The 15818-nt window shown below is 44.6% G+C and overlaps 1 protein-coding gene across 2 annotated transcripts in view; it reads left to right on the top strand.

Annotated features, from left to right (window-relative positions):
* Window positions 1-15818, top strand: part of LOC110518706 (ER membrane protein complex subunit 2) — a 63021-nt gene that overhangs the window by 46499 nt on the left and 704 nt on the right. The window contains exons 8-10 of one of the 2 annotated variants that reach the window (XM_036973882.1): window positions 1648-1729; window positions 1973-2083; window positions 5069-5173. In XM_036973882.1, coding sequence (XP_036829777.1) covers window positions 1648-1729; window positions 1973-2083; window positions 5069-5173 — 298 coding nt within the window. The remainder of the gene's footprint in view (window positions 1-1647; window positions 1730-1972; window positions 2084-5068; window positions 5174-15818) is intronic. The other variant, XM_036973883.1, reaches the window with a different exon arrangement.

Below are 15818 nucleotides of genomic sequence, written 5' to 3' on the forward strand. Positions count from 1 at the left end.
TGTGCCTTTTTATTATTGTTGGGTTGAACCGTTGAGATGCTTTGACTCATTGGGAATCATCTGAGCTTGTAGTGCTGTTGAATTAGGTGTTATTTAACTACTGTCTAACGGTTCAGATTGGCCTGGTCATCCAATGGAGCATGATGACTTTCTGTGGTCAGTTTGCACAGTCTAATGGAGGAATCTTGATCCGTTTGCCCAAGTCTGGTTGGGAAAAAGCTTTGGGGTGGAACTCAGTCAAACTGTGGTATTACAATTGGTAGCACCAAAAACCAACCATTGTCTGGTTTGGTGTTCAAAGAGAACAAAGCATATGTGTGAGTCATAGTAACAGTGCTACCACCAGGAGGTAGCAGCGTGGTCTCTGAACCCAGGTGTAGCGAGTTGGAGCTGAGTGGTGGTGATGATGATGGTTGGAGATTGGAGGGTGCGGTACTGCAGTCAGCCAGGCCTCTGCCTGCTGATGGAGGCTGCCTCTCCTCTCCGCTGCAGGCCCGGGGCCACTGCAGGAGCACATCTGAAAGTCTTTATAGGGAGGAAGTGGTAATTGTAAGCAGCCCCCCAACCTTCCGAATACCCCGATCTCTCGCTCGCTCTCTCTCGCTCTCCCCACCACTCTAATGCTGCTCTCTTTCTTTTGAAGTCCTTTTAAACAGAGTCTAAATGGGCCCGATCGTCTCTTCATGTCGTGCGAGGCATCATTTGGTCCTGTCTGTTCCCGCCAAAAACACCCAGCTTGCGTCAGAGCTTTTTTTTTCTTCCCCCGACCCCTTCTCCCTCTGTGGCAGTGAAATGGCTACAGATTAGCATCCTTATCTTGTGTCATTTATGATCCCCCCCCAGCCACCACAAGCACCATTTTTGGTTTTTCTGCACATTGCCAAGCGCTGATACAGCATATGCTGGATCACGTACAGTCTCTCTACACTAGAGCTGAATGCTGGGTTTTGTGTTTTGTCCAATTTAGTTTAATAGCCCTGTTTTGGTGTTCTGAGTTCATGTAGTCTTTCAAGGCGTGGGAATTGAGTGTGTGTGGACTGTAATTCTGACTGTGTGTGCTGGAGAGATAAACTTGCCTTCCCTTGGACGGGTCCCCTGAAGGGGAAACTGTGTGTTTTAAGATGTGGAATGGCTGCAGATTAGCGTGAGGTCAACAGCTCCAGCAGTCTGCTGAGAAGTGATCTCATCTGAAGTAGGGCACAGTGTGCCAGTTCCTACTGTAACGCTGACCTCAGGAAGGTATTTAACTACACATTACCAGAGTGAAAAACACATCGCCAGACAGACAGATTGATCCTGTGTGTCTGGAGACCCCCGCTCCTCTCCTTTTCAATGTTCCACTTTGCAAAACTGAAGAGTTTCGCCAATATAGACATAACCACATAGGCCACCAGATCCCCTTAGTGTGAATATAAACTTAGTTTGTTGGATGCATCTTCCTAGATCCAAACTTGCCAAAATGTACAGTAAACCAATCGGCAATAGCACTTTCTGCAGAACAAATGTACACTCTCGGATTGGAATGGGTAGACTACGTCACAGATGAAATGGAGCACATTTCCCCCCCCCGTACTATTTTAAAGCTGGAAGATGAACTGTCCATCGCTCTAAGTCATCAATCTATTCATTGTTCCCTTGTTCCCTCAGCTATGGAAAAGCAGCCTTCTGTCTGGAGGAGCTGATGATGACCAACCCTCACAATCACTTGTACTGTGAGCAGTACGCTGAGGTAGGTATAACTCTCTGCATGTCCGTCATCAAGCGGCCTAACTATGGAATAATGTTTCCCCCCAGCCCTCTACGTGAATGCTCTCTCTCACTGGAGGGAATACACGCTCATGAATGTCGAAATGTTTACACGGCTTGTCATGTCGTGCTTATCCAGATGCCATGTAGGCATTGCGTAAGCACACCCCCCCCCCCCCCCCGGTTGACACGCCTCATGCCCATATTTTAATGCCTTGTCTCACAGGTGAAGTACACCCAGGGGGGGCTGGAAAACCTGGAGCTGTCCAGAAAGTATTTTGCCCAGGCTCTGAAGCTGAACAACAGGAACATGAGGGCCTTGTTCGGTCTGTATATGGTGAGTTCGCACATCTAACCGTTGCATGATGAGAGGAGCGAGGGAGGGGGGTGAAAGAGCAACAACTCATCCCTTTTTCTCCTGTGGTTTGTCAAAATGTGCAGGCCTGCTACTGCCTTTTGTGTAGCGACCACAGAGCCCAGCTTTCAGATAGGTCAGGTCAATGCTGACTCAGTGGGTAAACCCCCCTGGCTTGGAAAAGTCTGCCCCTTTAAGCGCTCTATTTTGGTAATTTTACCCCTCTAGGCTTTCGTACGGGACCTTTTTTCATGTTGAGGACCAAAATGACTCAAATAAATAAAGAGCAGTGGCAGTAAGAAAACGGGGAAGAGAGGACCACTGCCTCCTTCCCGCGTTCTGTCAGTCGCAGGCAGCCCCCCAGCCCCGGCCCAGGTTAACGTTTTGATTTCGTCTGCGCCAAATGCCCCCCTTTCATCTGCATATTTATTTAAACAGGCAGTTGTCCGTTAGCACCAATGCATCATATGTAAGTGAGTCCTGACATAAGAACACAAACGGAGAGTGCAGGAATAAGGATGGGTGGATGGCCAGAGCAGAGAGAAGCAGCGACACAGGCCTTCCAGTGTTTTCTCTCTATTGCAACAGGGGTTCAAGCAGTCAAAACATCTCATACCCGGAAAGGGGCACAACCACTGGATCCGTTCATGGTCTTTGAAGAGGTATCTTCACTTTTATAGACTAACTTTTATGTGTCTAAAAGTAGTCCATGGGGTTCAAATGAGCTAACGTTATTTAAACCAATTCAAACCGTCAATGACTGTCTCTCCCGGCTCTCTCCAGGTCCCTTAACCTCCAAAGTTATTGTTGTTAATTCCGTTCCGTTTAGGTGCTCTTATCTTTGTATGCACTTTTCTCTCTACACATTTGATAAGAGCGATTTGATAAGCACTAGGTAAAGGAGTAAGCCATTTGGATAAGGGGATTGTAAATATAAATGACAATTGTTCTAGGTCTATTTCACCATGCCACTGTCAGTTATACCCACATACATTTACGGCGGTCATTTTAGTGTTCCTCTCCTTACATTTTGCATCATTCCATTACAGTCAGTTTACCTTTCTTCACTCTGTCACATTCGTGTGGTAGTTCCTGAGGATCGCTAGCAATAGTGGATCATATCGGGCTAACATATTACAAGTTGTGCAATCATTTGGGACATGTAGCCTATTGGAACCGTTACGAACTGTAGACCATACATACAGTACATGTAGCAGGTTAAACCTGGAGACTGGCACACTGTTCACGTCAACTGGACTGTTCTCATCACAGTTCCATGATTTAGTGTGGACTTATTGACTACTGTTCAGCCACTACTGTACACTTTTCTCACCTTCCAATATTTTGTGGCTTGAACAACTTGAATAGGTCAGCTTTCAGGATGAATCGAACCACTGTATTTTTGATTCACCAATATCGTTTGTATAGGCTCTCCAAACCTGTTTTTATTTTTTTTTATTCATAAATACTTTCCTAACTGTAAATAATATAGATCAGAATATTTTTTTAAATCTAGCAATTGGTGTTCAAAATGAGAAATAGGTGTGTATTTAGATCTACAAGGCTTTCTTTCATTGATCCCTAATATTCTGAACCGTTCTTTCCATATATTTTAGTGAGTCTGTCGAGAAAATTCAGATTAAAGGTACGCCAAATTAAAGGGGATGGCTTTAGATAAATGCACTGAAAATCCTATTGAATGAAAACTCCATGAGAAAGTCTGTTGGCCAGCCAGTGGGAGGGTTTTCAGTGGTTTGAATTGAATGTATTCAGCGCGCGTAAGGGAACCACGCCTGCAAGGCCCGTTATGCACCTGCATAAGGTAAGTCTGAATATCAACTACTGAGAAGTGCATAGGAAAGGTATACATAGTTAAATAGAGGACTTTATGTTCCTCTGTCAAATCATCCACTGCCACTTGTATATTGGCCTAACGCGGGTTTCAGATTTAAATTTGATTGTAAAAAAGTTAGTGTGCACGAGGTCCAAAGTTGAAATCCTTGACAAGTGCAAGTTCGTTCCTGACATGGGATTGTGCCAAGTTGATGACTTTGACCTTTTCATCTGATTCTGGGAGACTGTGAAGCTTCATGAACACCACTGTTGGGCAGCTCTTCACCGAAGAGCTATTTGATTGGTTCAGTTTAGTTGTTCAGAGCACCTGGTACAGCTGAGTAGTTGGTAGCCGTGATCACTGTAAGGTTCAATCAATCAAATGTATTTATAAAGCCTTTTTTTAACATTTTATTTTTTACATCAGCCGATGTCACAAAGTGCTGTACAATGCAGATGTAGAAGCACTAACACTAGTTAGTGTTAGTCAGTGCTGTGTCACTCCACTAGCGGGGATCCTCACGGAGGACGTCATAATTCTGGGGTAGAGCTGACATCATACGCTGGAGGTTATGAAGAAGAAATCCAGAAGCAAAATCGTTTACATTTTTTTTTAGAAATAGTGGGGGCAAAGTTGATTGGGGTGTAGTTAAAGTTTCAGCATGTCCACAGGGATGTCTTTGAAGTGCTGCCCGTTTAAGCCTAGTGGGGTTTGCACTTCGGAGACGATGGCAGTAGCATGGAAAATACATGGGTTTTGTGGTTCTGAGGGGAGCTGGGGCGGGCAGAGAGCATGATTCACATCGCGCTTCGCTCGCCACAGCACCGCGGGTTCTGAAGACACACTGAAGACATGCCGGGCCCTGTCATCACCGGCAATCTATGGTGTTGGAGAAATTAGGGCCCATTAAGTGACACTGCACTCGGGGAGCTGGGGCATTAAATAAAGCACTCACTTTTTCCTCTCCTGTAAAAGTTTTCTTCGTGTCGTCGGGCCAATTTTTTTCTCGTCCGGCCCACGGCGGAGTTGGTTGCGCATTCATCTCATTTATGCTTTTATTGCTGTTTTGATATGACGACACCTTTCTTTCCTCTCTCCCTTGCTTTCCACTCCCTTCTTCTTCCCCTGTGTAGTCGGCAAGCCACATTGCTGCCTGCCCCAAAGTGAATGCCACAGTGAAAAAGGCAAATGTGAAGTATGCTGCTTGGGCCACCAATCAAATCAACCGAGCCTATCAGGTGAGTCACGCCATGTGTCTACTTTAATTATGAAAGCTACACTATTTACATTTTAGTCATTTAGCAGATGCTCTTATTCAGAGCAATTTACAGTAGAGTGCACACATTTTCCTACTTTCTTTCGTACTGGTCCCCCGTGGTAATCGAACCCACAACCCTGGTGTTGCAAGCGCCATGCTATAGCGACTGAGACGAATTTTCCACTTGCCTTTTCCACTTAACTGTTCCTATACTGTTCCTATACAACAAGGCTAGTCAGCCCTGGTTTAACAACAGGCTGAAACTGAGTGAAAAACATGGTTGTTGTGGATGTTGTTTCAAAGCCGAACACAACGAAATGGACAGCGCTTTCTAAGGTGATTATTAATTCAAAGCATTAAGAGGTTGTGTGTAGAACACCCATACATATATTACAGCTTATGCATAAACATGTGCCGATGTATGAGCCCAAGCCTGAAAAGAACCCTGAATTAAAATAATGTGCCGTTAAACAATACATAGCCTACCGCATATTACGCAAGGCAGAATAAAAAAGCGTAGGATTTAATGTATTTTGTACAGAATTTTTCTTGCCGATATTCCCAAATTAAACAAATTCTAGTAATCGCCTTTGAGTGTGGACTGTATTATTATTCATACTGGATGGACTGGTTACCTGTTTTTTTGTGTTTTTTAAAAATTGAATTTTAAGGGGTGCTATGCTCCGAGTCTGGGAGGGAATGTATAGGCCTAGGTGATGCTGTTGATTCATTGATTGTGCAGGGCAGCTTACAGAGTTAGCCTACAATTATAGTGAATTTGTATTTGATTTTGAATAGCCTAGTAATAGAGATTTTTTTCCCCCATTATCAATAACCTTTAGCTACAGAATATACCACCACTGTGCATTTCCATTTCCTCCTATCTCCTTCATTCCTTTCTCGAGTGAGCAGAGATGGGAGCTGTCAACAGTTTAATTAAATATGTTTCGTTGCGAAAACATGTTACTATCAATGTTCCCGAGCAGATTTCACTTGGTTTCCCAAATGAAACACTTGGTAGCTGCAGGAACAACGGGTTGGAGAGCCCATGGCATACAGGGTTTGGGCGGAGTATTACCTGTCGCGCAGCGAGTGGCTGTGTGCTCCTCAAACAGTGATGCGTGAAGTGAAATATGTTCTTTTAGTCCAGACATTTCTATATGCAATCCTGTGTGAAAGCAGAGTTTTGATGGTTGTCACTAAAATGAGGAGGATCCCAGCTGCTACTATATTTAGGCCTATTTCTCAGCTGCTCCACTATTGAACTGGAGTAGCCAACCCGGCAGGATTTAACTCCGGGTAAGCGGCCTCCATTCGCCATCCAAGTGCATTCTCCTCCCCCCCCTTTGCCTCTACCCTGTTGATAATGTGCCATTCTAGGTCAAAACCAATTTGACATATTAGTAAAGACCAGATTAAATTGAGAGTAGTAGTGATAGGTAAAATATGATTGCTTGATGAGAGAACGGGGTGTGCAGCCTGAGGGGGGGGGGGGGGGTCCAGACTGTCCACCTGAAGGTCCTAGACCCAGGGCTTCAATTCAGTGTCTTACTGTTTGGGTAGATTTCAGCTAATGTGTTGACTTAAGACCACAAGGCCTGCTCTGATTTTTTATTTTTTACTGTGCCTTTACGTGTGCTGCTGGGCTATCGACCCCCCCCCCCCCCCCACACACACACACACAGATTACTCATGTATGATTTGAGTGGAACAAAGATGACTAGTGGTGGCACGGGAAGGTATGATGGGTCTACCTTTCTGAGAAAAGGGGCGGGAAAGAGCGAGGGGGATACGTGGGGAAAGAGCGGAAAAAGTGAAAAGCTGCTCAGATGGCATCACTAAACCGGTTTACGCTGTTGCCATGGCACCTTAAGCATAAATGTGTGTTTAATATAACTCTTTGCTGCCATAAGGGGTGATATGCATTGCTTATTTAGGCGTTGACAGTTAAACGTGCAATAAGCAGTTCCTTGCTCTGAATGTGCGGGCTCTATCGGGAGAGTGGAACCACGCTGAGCCACTAAAGCCCACGTCTTGACACACTCAGCGCTGTCTTTCCCTCCTGGAGTGCTGGGAGGGTTTCCACCTCAGAGGCACGGAATGGCTCTGTTAGTAGTAGTAGGGGTGTTGGGTATCTAACGCTTTGGGTGTTGATTAATCAAGAACACTTAACTGTGTTAGTCAATCAATCAGGCACACTTTAGAATGTTAAGCTCAACAACGTGGCTATGGAAAGTGTATTAACATTTTATTTCTATTTGGTGTTTGAGCAAATGCACAATGGAAAATATCATGTGTTTTTGGTCTCCACTCTGACAGAGCCAGAGCCACACCCTTATCCAGGGAACAGGAAGAGGCTCCCGGTGGGCCCGGCCAGCAACCTGTTGGGCTGTGTTTGTTTTAAGTTGCCTGGTAATGGCAGGGGCAGCAGAGCAGCGGGACCCCACCCTGCGTGTGAGAGGAAAAATGACAGGGTGCAAGGTTGACTTGACTCTTAATTCTGACTTTTTTTCCCTCCTTTTTAAATGGGTGCTGGACTATTTGAAAGGGAGCCGCTGTGGAACATTGTGGGCCTCCGCAGGGCTGGCCTGGCTGCTGTGTGCTTGTGCTGACTGATTGATGGGGGCTTTAAAGGGCTACTCGTGTCAGTCGTCCTGCTTTAATGATCCGCTGTACCTGGTGATTGTCATACCTCAGTGCGAGAAAAGGCGACAGGTGAGTGGTGTTGTGGGAGCAGACGTCACAATGGGGTCAAAGCGACTGGGGCAAGGCCGTTAAAAATGTTATTACTGAAAGCAAGGTCCCGACTTTGACATGTTAATGGCCCAGAGAGAAGTCCTGATAGCGTCATAATGACTCAAAACAAAATAACTTTTTTAATTACTCTATCGTTGTTAGAATCTTAATATCGCAAACAGTATTTGTGTTATAAGCACTGCCCATCATTCACAGCCCGTCATTCACTGGCAGTCAGCCTGCACAGCTGATGGCCCATCAAAACTATACTGAACAAAAATATAAACGCAACGTAAATTGTTGGTTTCATAAGCTGAAATAAAAGATCCCTGAAAGCTTATTTCTCACAAATTTTGGGCACAAATGTGTTTACATCCCTGTTAATGAGCATTTTTCCTTTACCAAGATAATCTATCCACCTGACAGGTGTTGCATATCAAGAAGCTGATTAAACAGTACAATCATTACACAAGTGCACCGAAATGTGTATCGCGTATTTTGATTTTATTTCAGCTTTATTTAACCAGGTAGGCAAGTTGAGAACACGTTCTCATTTACAATTGCGACCTGGCCAAGATAAAGCAAAGCAGTTCGACACATACAACAGCACAGAGTTACACATACAGTCAATAATACAATAGAAAAATAAGTATATAAACAATGTGAGCAAATGAGGTGAGATAAGGGAGGTAAAGGCAAAAAAAAGGCCATGGTGGCGAGGTAAATACAATATAGCAAGTAAAACACTGGAATGGTAGATTTGCAGTGGAAGAATGTGCAAAGTAGAAATATAAATAATGGGGTGCAAAGGAGCTAAATAAATAAATACAGTAGGGGAAGAGGTAGTTGTTTGGGCTAAATTATAGATGGGCTATGTACAGGTGCAGTAATCTGAGCTGCTCTGGCAGCTGGTGCTTAAAGCTAGTGAGGGAGATAAGTGTTTCCAGTTTCAGAGATTTTTGTAGTTCTTTCCAGTGATTGGCAGCAGAGAACTGGAAGGAGAGGCGGCCAATAGAGGACTTGGTTTTGGGGGTGACCAGAGAGAGATACCTGCTGGAGAGTGTGCTACAGGTGGATGCTGCTATGGTGACCAGCGAGCTGAGATAAGGGGGGACTTTACCTAGGTCTTGTAGATGACCTGGAGCTGGTGAGCTTGGCGCCGAGTATGAAGCGAGGGCCAGCCAACGAGAGCTTACAGGTCGCAGTGGTGGGTAGTATATGGGGCTTTGGTGACAAAACAGATGGCACTGTGATAGACTGCATCCAATTTATTGAGTAGGGTATTGGAGGCTATTTTGTAAAGGACATCGCCGAAGTCGAGGATTGGTAGGATGGTCAGTTTTACGAGGGTATGTTTGGCAGCATGAGTGAAGGATGCTTTGTTGCGAAATAGGAAGCCGATTCTAGATTTAATTTTGGATTGGAGATCCTTAATGTGAGTCTGGAAGGAGAGTTTACAGTCTAACCAGACATCTAGGTATTTGTAGTTGTCCACATATTCTAAGTCGCAACCGTCCAGGGTAGTGATGCTGGACGGGCGGGCAGGTGCAGGCAGCGATCGGTTGAAGAGCATGCATTTTAGTTTTACTTGTATTTAAGAGCAGTTGGAGGCCACGGAAGGAGAGTTGTATGGCATTGAAGCTCGTCTGGAGGGTTGTTAACACAGTGTCCAAAGAAGGGCCAGAAGTAGAGGTCTGCGTAGAGGTGGATCAGAGACTCACCAGCAGCAAGAGTGACATCATTGATGTATACAGAGAAGAGAGTCGGCCCAAGAATTGAACCCTGTGGCACTGCCAGAGGCCATAGAGACTAGGCCCTCCGATTAGGCCCTCCGATTTGACACTGAACTTTATCAGAGAAGTAGTTGGTGAACCAGGCGAGGCAGTCATTTGAGAAACCAAGGCTATCGAGTCTGCCAATGAGGATGTGGTGATTGACAGAGTCGAAAGCCTTGGTCAGGTCAATGAATATGGTTGCACAGTGTTGTTTCTTATCGATGGTGGTTATGATATCGTTTAGGACCTTGAACGTGGCTGAGGTGCACCCATAACCAGCTCTGAAACCAGATTGCATAGTGGAGAAGGTGCGGTGGGATTTGAAATGGTCGGTTATCTGTTTGTTGACTTGGCTTTCGAAGACCTTAGAAAGGCAGGATAGGATAGATATAGGTCTGTAGCAGTTTGGGTCAAGAGTGCCCCCCCCCCCTTTGAAGAGGGGGATGACCTCAGCTGCTTTCCAATCGTTGGGACTCTGCTTTCCAATCGTTGGGACTCTGACAACACGAAAGAGCGGTTGAACAGGCTAGTAATAGGGGTGGCAACAATTTCAGCAGATAATTTTAGAAAGAAAGGTTCCAGATTGTCTTTTGTTGGTCCTTTGCCCAAAGCAAAGAGTGGTAACTAGTTTCTCTCAACCATCTATTTCTTGAACTGCATTGTTGGTTAAGGGCTTGTAAAGTAAGCATTTCACTGTTGTATTCGGAGCATGTGGCAAATCCAATTTGTTTCGATCATGTGTGCTGCCACTCTTTTCCACTAAGGAAAATCACGAGAGGACAGTTGGTATCTATATTACAGGAGTTTCCCCTTGAAATGTCTGTGGTAAGGACAACTTGGTTGCTGATTTTGTCTTTTCAAGGATTGGGCAGTCAACACGTTTTTGGCTTAGCCAGTGTGTAGCCCTGCCTCACAATTTATTTTGACTGCACAATTTGCCATTTTGGAGACAAGTTTTGTTTTTGTTGCGCTCGCTCGAAGGGGATGAGTTATAGAATCATATGTTTTTCGAAATCTTGTGAGTTTTCGGCAACTATAGAAAAAATATGAAGAAAAAAAATTGAGGTGGCTGTTTTGTCTTGTATTTAATTGTTGACAGCCAGTAGACGCCATGTTTATATTGGAGAAGGCAACTCATTTAAGTAGCGATGCATTTAAGTTGGTTATGTTGTGCAATGGAAGTTGTTTTCTGTTGGTGGTGAGCAACTATAGGATATATTTGTTGTCTGAAGGGGGAAGGTGATACAGGTTTTGGTTTTTCCATTTTATGTTATGAGGTTGGACGTATAGCTCGTTTGCACACAGGGCGTATCATTGGTGTCACCTCATTAGTCAATATGACAACCTCATAAAAAACTCACCTGTGCTGGTTGCCATCTCGTTAGTTGGAAGGTGTTTCACCTGTGCTGGCCCAGATGCTATTTAAGAGTGGCTGACCTAGTGCTCCAGTTGTCTTGATAGATACGGACGGTTAGCACCTTTTAGTTGGCTCTCCCTATTTTGATTTCTATGCAAACAATCCTTGATCTGATTTCCCTGTTATGCTCCACCTTTTTGGGTTGCTTCCTGTCTTTTAAGTTTGGTATAGGTTTTTCTTTTGTTTGCCTCTTAGTGGGGCAATTTAGTGGGGTGCTCATGGTGGGTGTCTTTTAGGTCCCAGTTGTTGCTGCTATGCAACTTAAAGTGGACACCCCCATGAGTCTTTTAGACCCCCTCCTAAAACTCCACCTGTTTCGTTTAAGTTGTTGTCAGTGACTCTTTGTTAGTTCCCCCTTCTGTTTCAGCAACATTTTCAGTCTTCTTGCTGGGGAATGTAACAAATAGAGTCCCAGGATATTAACCAAGATATGGCCACTATGTCAGGGTTCTCCCCAAACGAGGGGCGCTACGCCACCTGGTTGGGTTGGCTTCGCCATTATGTAATGATAGAGTAACTATCTTTGATCGGCAATTACATTATTGTGAATTGCGAAACAGGCCGTTCGTAAATTCTGAGCGTTATCATGTTCCTCAATTAATTCAGCACATTTTAGCAGTAGGCGATCTCGACACAGAGCGAGCTCAGGATGCACAGAGGGCGCCCTGAGAATAGCTTTGTTGAATCATAGCTCTCGTATGAGCAGCAGGTACGAAACAGCGCACATTATTTTATAGCCTATACTGTAGGGGTTTCCTGTAGGGTTTATTAACTGTGTTTGGGCTGCGTGTGCAGTCCAGCGGTGTCAATTATATGTGTGCTTTGAATTTGTGGCATCTTTGTGTGAAGGTAATATGCTAGGTTAAAAGCTTCCATGTGAGGACCTGTTTGGATAATGTGCAATCAATTTTTGGGTAATCTACTGCTGTGCATGTTGTGTATTTTGTAGTGTTAACATTGGGGAAAAATGTAATGTCCCAGGTCTTGTCGTTTGAGTTTTTTCGGGAAATGTGACGTGTTCCCGGGACGGTCCCAGTATCCCGCACCCCCCATGTTAATCCCTAAATTGCATTCTCAACAATCAACGCACAGTAATATATTTAAACTCAAAATATGCAATTCTGTCCTTTTGAAATGCCTTTTCTTACATTCATGGTCCTTATGATCTGTCCTTAACGAAGGAATAATGAATGATCTTTGTGGTGGTGTTTATTTAATGGATTTTAACACTTTAATTGTGACGTTTTAGTGTTTTTTCGTTTGTACATTTACTCTACAGTTACATAAACTAATGGAATCTAGTCTATTTTTTCCGCTCGTCGATTAGTCTTTCTCGAGTCGGATTGTTCGGTTTTTGGTCTGGAGTTCATACAGTCCCCTCACCTTAGGCAGGCGAGATAATTGGCTGCCTGGCTCTGTGGTTGGGGATAATGGGAAATTAGGGAAGCACACAGCGAAACGCGCTGACCATCAACTCCCCCTCAGCCACACCACACCGCCCCCACACCACTGCTTTAATACGTCTGCATGAGTCACGCTCGGAAAGGACTGCTTTGCCAAAGGTACATTTTCACCAAATGCCCTCTCTATGACACTCTGAAAACAGTTTCCCCCCCCATATGGAAACATTATATTGGCTATGCATGTGTGTGTATACTGTATGTGAACAGGTTCATAAATGGTTGACAGCAAGCCCTGCGTCACTATTCCCGATAATAATGGAATATATTTATATAGCTTTTCCAGGTTCTCCAAGCAGCAGCGCTATACATTTGTATGTTGGGAAACTCACCTTGTATCGTGTGGATTTGTGTTGGAATATGCACATTTACTGTAAAACCTTCTGCTATTTAGCAAGCTGGTAGAAGCCAGATGAAGAGGGTTAGTATGGGATTGAATGTTGGTCTGTAATGTGGAGTCGGAGCATCTCCGGAGACCTATCGCTCATTCCCGAGGACAGGCCGAATATGCTCCTCTCTGTGTCCAGCCAGAAATGGCACATCAGCCATGTATGTGGGAGAAAGAAACGCAATCTCTGTTTTAGCACAGGGGGTTAGTTAAGCAATAAGGCCCGAGGGGGTGTGGTATATGGCCAATATATACCACGCCAATATACCGGAGTGCTAGGGCACAGCCCTTAGCCGTGGTATATTGGCTATACATCACAAACCCCGAGGTGCCTTATTGCTATTATAAACTGGTTACCAACATATTTAGAGCAGTAAAAATAAATGTTTTGTCATACCCATGTCATACCCATGGCATACCGTCTGATATACCACGGCTTTCAGCCAATCAGCATTCAGGGCTCGAACCACCTAGTTTATAGTGGGTTTATATAGTGGGTTTCATAATGATTTTATTGAGAAAAGGCCAAAGATGTCCTCCGCTGCGTTGCTCTGACTTGTCTGTGTGCTCTCCGCCCAGCAACAGATGTGGCCTTACACACACACACCAACCCTGCTCTCAAGTCTTAGGAAGCTTGCCCCGACGCGGCTGTCCCAGTGCCCAAATAGCAGTTATTATAATGAGAACGGAGGAGTAGTCTACCGTACAACTCACTAATGCCAAGTGCCTGTGGGTGTTGTTGCAGGGGGCACATGTCGTAGCTCTTAGCGTGGCTAAATTAGGTTATCTGTTAGTCTCTGTAGTTTGGGGACAGGGCCGAGAGGAGAGGACCCCCTCCTGAGTTCAGATAATAGCAGGGCTGATTGTGGTTTAATTGGGAGATAGAGAGGTCTGAGGGGCTGTGTGTGTGAGTCACAGAGGAAGTCCAGTCTTGCCCCTGTACACACATACACAGAGGGAGAGAGTGGGGCAGAGAGAGGGGGAGGGAGGCAGAGATTAGGAGCAGTGGTTTATGGTCGATACCAATATCCAATATTTTCCTTGCCAAAAAAGCCTGATACCGATATTTAACATTTTAACAGCCTTTTAAGCATTCTAGTAGAGTTAAGTAGTTAACACACACATGTACGCAGCGGTCAAAGGCACTGCATCTCATTGCAAGAGGCGTAACAACAGTCCCTGGTTCGAATCCAGGCTGTATCACATCCGGCCATGATTGGGAGTCTCATAGGGCGGTGCACAATTGGCCCAGCATCGTCCGGGCCGTCATTGTAAATAAGAATTTGTTATTAACTGACTCGCCTAGTTAAATAAAGGTTACATACACACACCACACTGACCAAAAAGTTTGTTGGCATTTACGTATGTCCCCATTACCAGTGAAACATAATCAAAACCTATTTCTTCATTCTCAACCAGGATTTCTATGGAACGCCGTTTGGGTCTTTGGGTGTCAAAAAAGATACATGTCAAATAACACCATTTGTTGACCAATCAGGACCTGAATATGACAGCATGTCACATAATAATTTAACGCGTTCATTCATTTTTTTTATGTAGTTATTACATGTTGTCACAACGATTCATCGATACATATGCTATGATGCTTCAAAAGTTGTCTCACGCACATACAGTGCTGGTCATAATAAAAGCTAGATAGCTAGCTCATGGATGTAAACAATGTTCTTCCCCAAAAACATAGCAAAACGACAATATGTTTCAGTAGCTATAGTTAGCTAGCTAGGTGTCATCTAAAATAATCCTAATTTATAAGACAGTTCTTATTTGATTAATGGTGGTCGGACCCATCTATGTGAAGCTAGCCACAGTAAGGATTAGCTACAATAGTTGACTTTGCGGTTAGCCTTCAAAATAAAAGTATGGCATAATTATACTATTTGTATTCATTTGCATCACTCTTAATGACATACTTTTATTTTGAAGGCAAACCACAATGCCAAATCCTTATTGTGGCTAGCTTCACAACACATAACCCGGTCCGGTCGAGCCTCACTATCCAGATGAAGCTAGCTGGCTGATCGACTTGTTGACTGCTCAATCCACACAGCAGACGTTATGTGGGCTAGGTTAGGAATGCTGTGTTGCACGTGTAGCGCCAAATTGTACGTGGTGTCATTACATCATGTACCTACGTTATAGAGGTATGCACGGTAGCTTAGACATCGGTTTTTAACATCGGCGTTAAACTAGACATCGGGATGATACCGATGTTGGCATTTTTAGCTAATATCGTCCGATTCTGGTATGTTCACCGATATATTGTTTATGGGTTAGTTTGGGGCTGTCCAGGTGAGGGGCCTTGAGACAATGAGTCATCAGGACATCCTGGCCCTCCCTCTCTCTCACCTCTCCCCCTCCTCACACAGACACACAGCTTTTTTTGCAACAGGCCAGGAACATCCCTGAGTCCAGGTGGTGCTTCTCTTCTCTTGGCCCCGTTAGTCCACAGCATGTGGATGTGTGTCATTCAGAGGGTAAATGTGCAAGACAGGATTTAAGTGCCTATGAACGGGGTATGGTAGTAGGTGCCAGGCGCACCGGTCTGTGTCAGGAACTGCTACGCTGCTGGGTTTTTCACGCTCATCAGTTTCCCGTGTGTATCAAGAATGGTCCACCCCCCCCAAAGGACATCCAGCCAATTTGACACAACTGTGGTAAACATTGGAGTCAACATGGGTCAGCATCCCTGTGGAACGCTTTCAACACCCTGTAGAGTCCACACCCGGGCGAATTAAGGCTGTTCTGAGGGCAACTCAATATTAGGAAGGTTTGGTATACTCTGTGAAGTTTAGTCTGTTTCGACTTGATGTGTTGGAGCGTGAGACGGG

Source organism: Oncorhynchus mykiss, chromosome 3 (genome assembly GCF_013265735.2).
Source record: "Oncorhynchus mykiss isolate Arlee chromosome 3, USDA_OmykA_1.1, whole genome shotgun sequence".
Classification (NCBI taxonomy): Eukaryota; Metazoa; Chordata; class Actinopteri; order Salmoniformes; family Salmonidae; genus Oncorhynchus; species Oncorhynchus mykiss.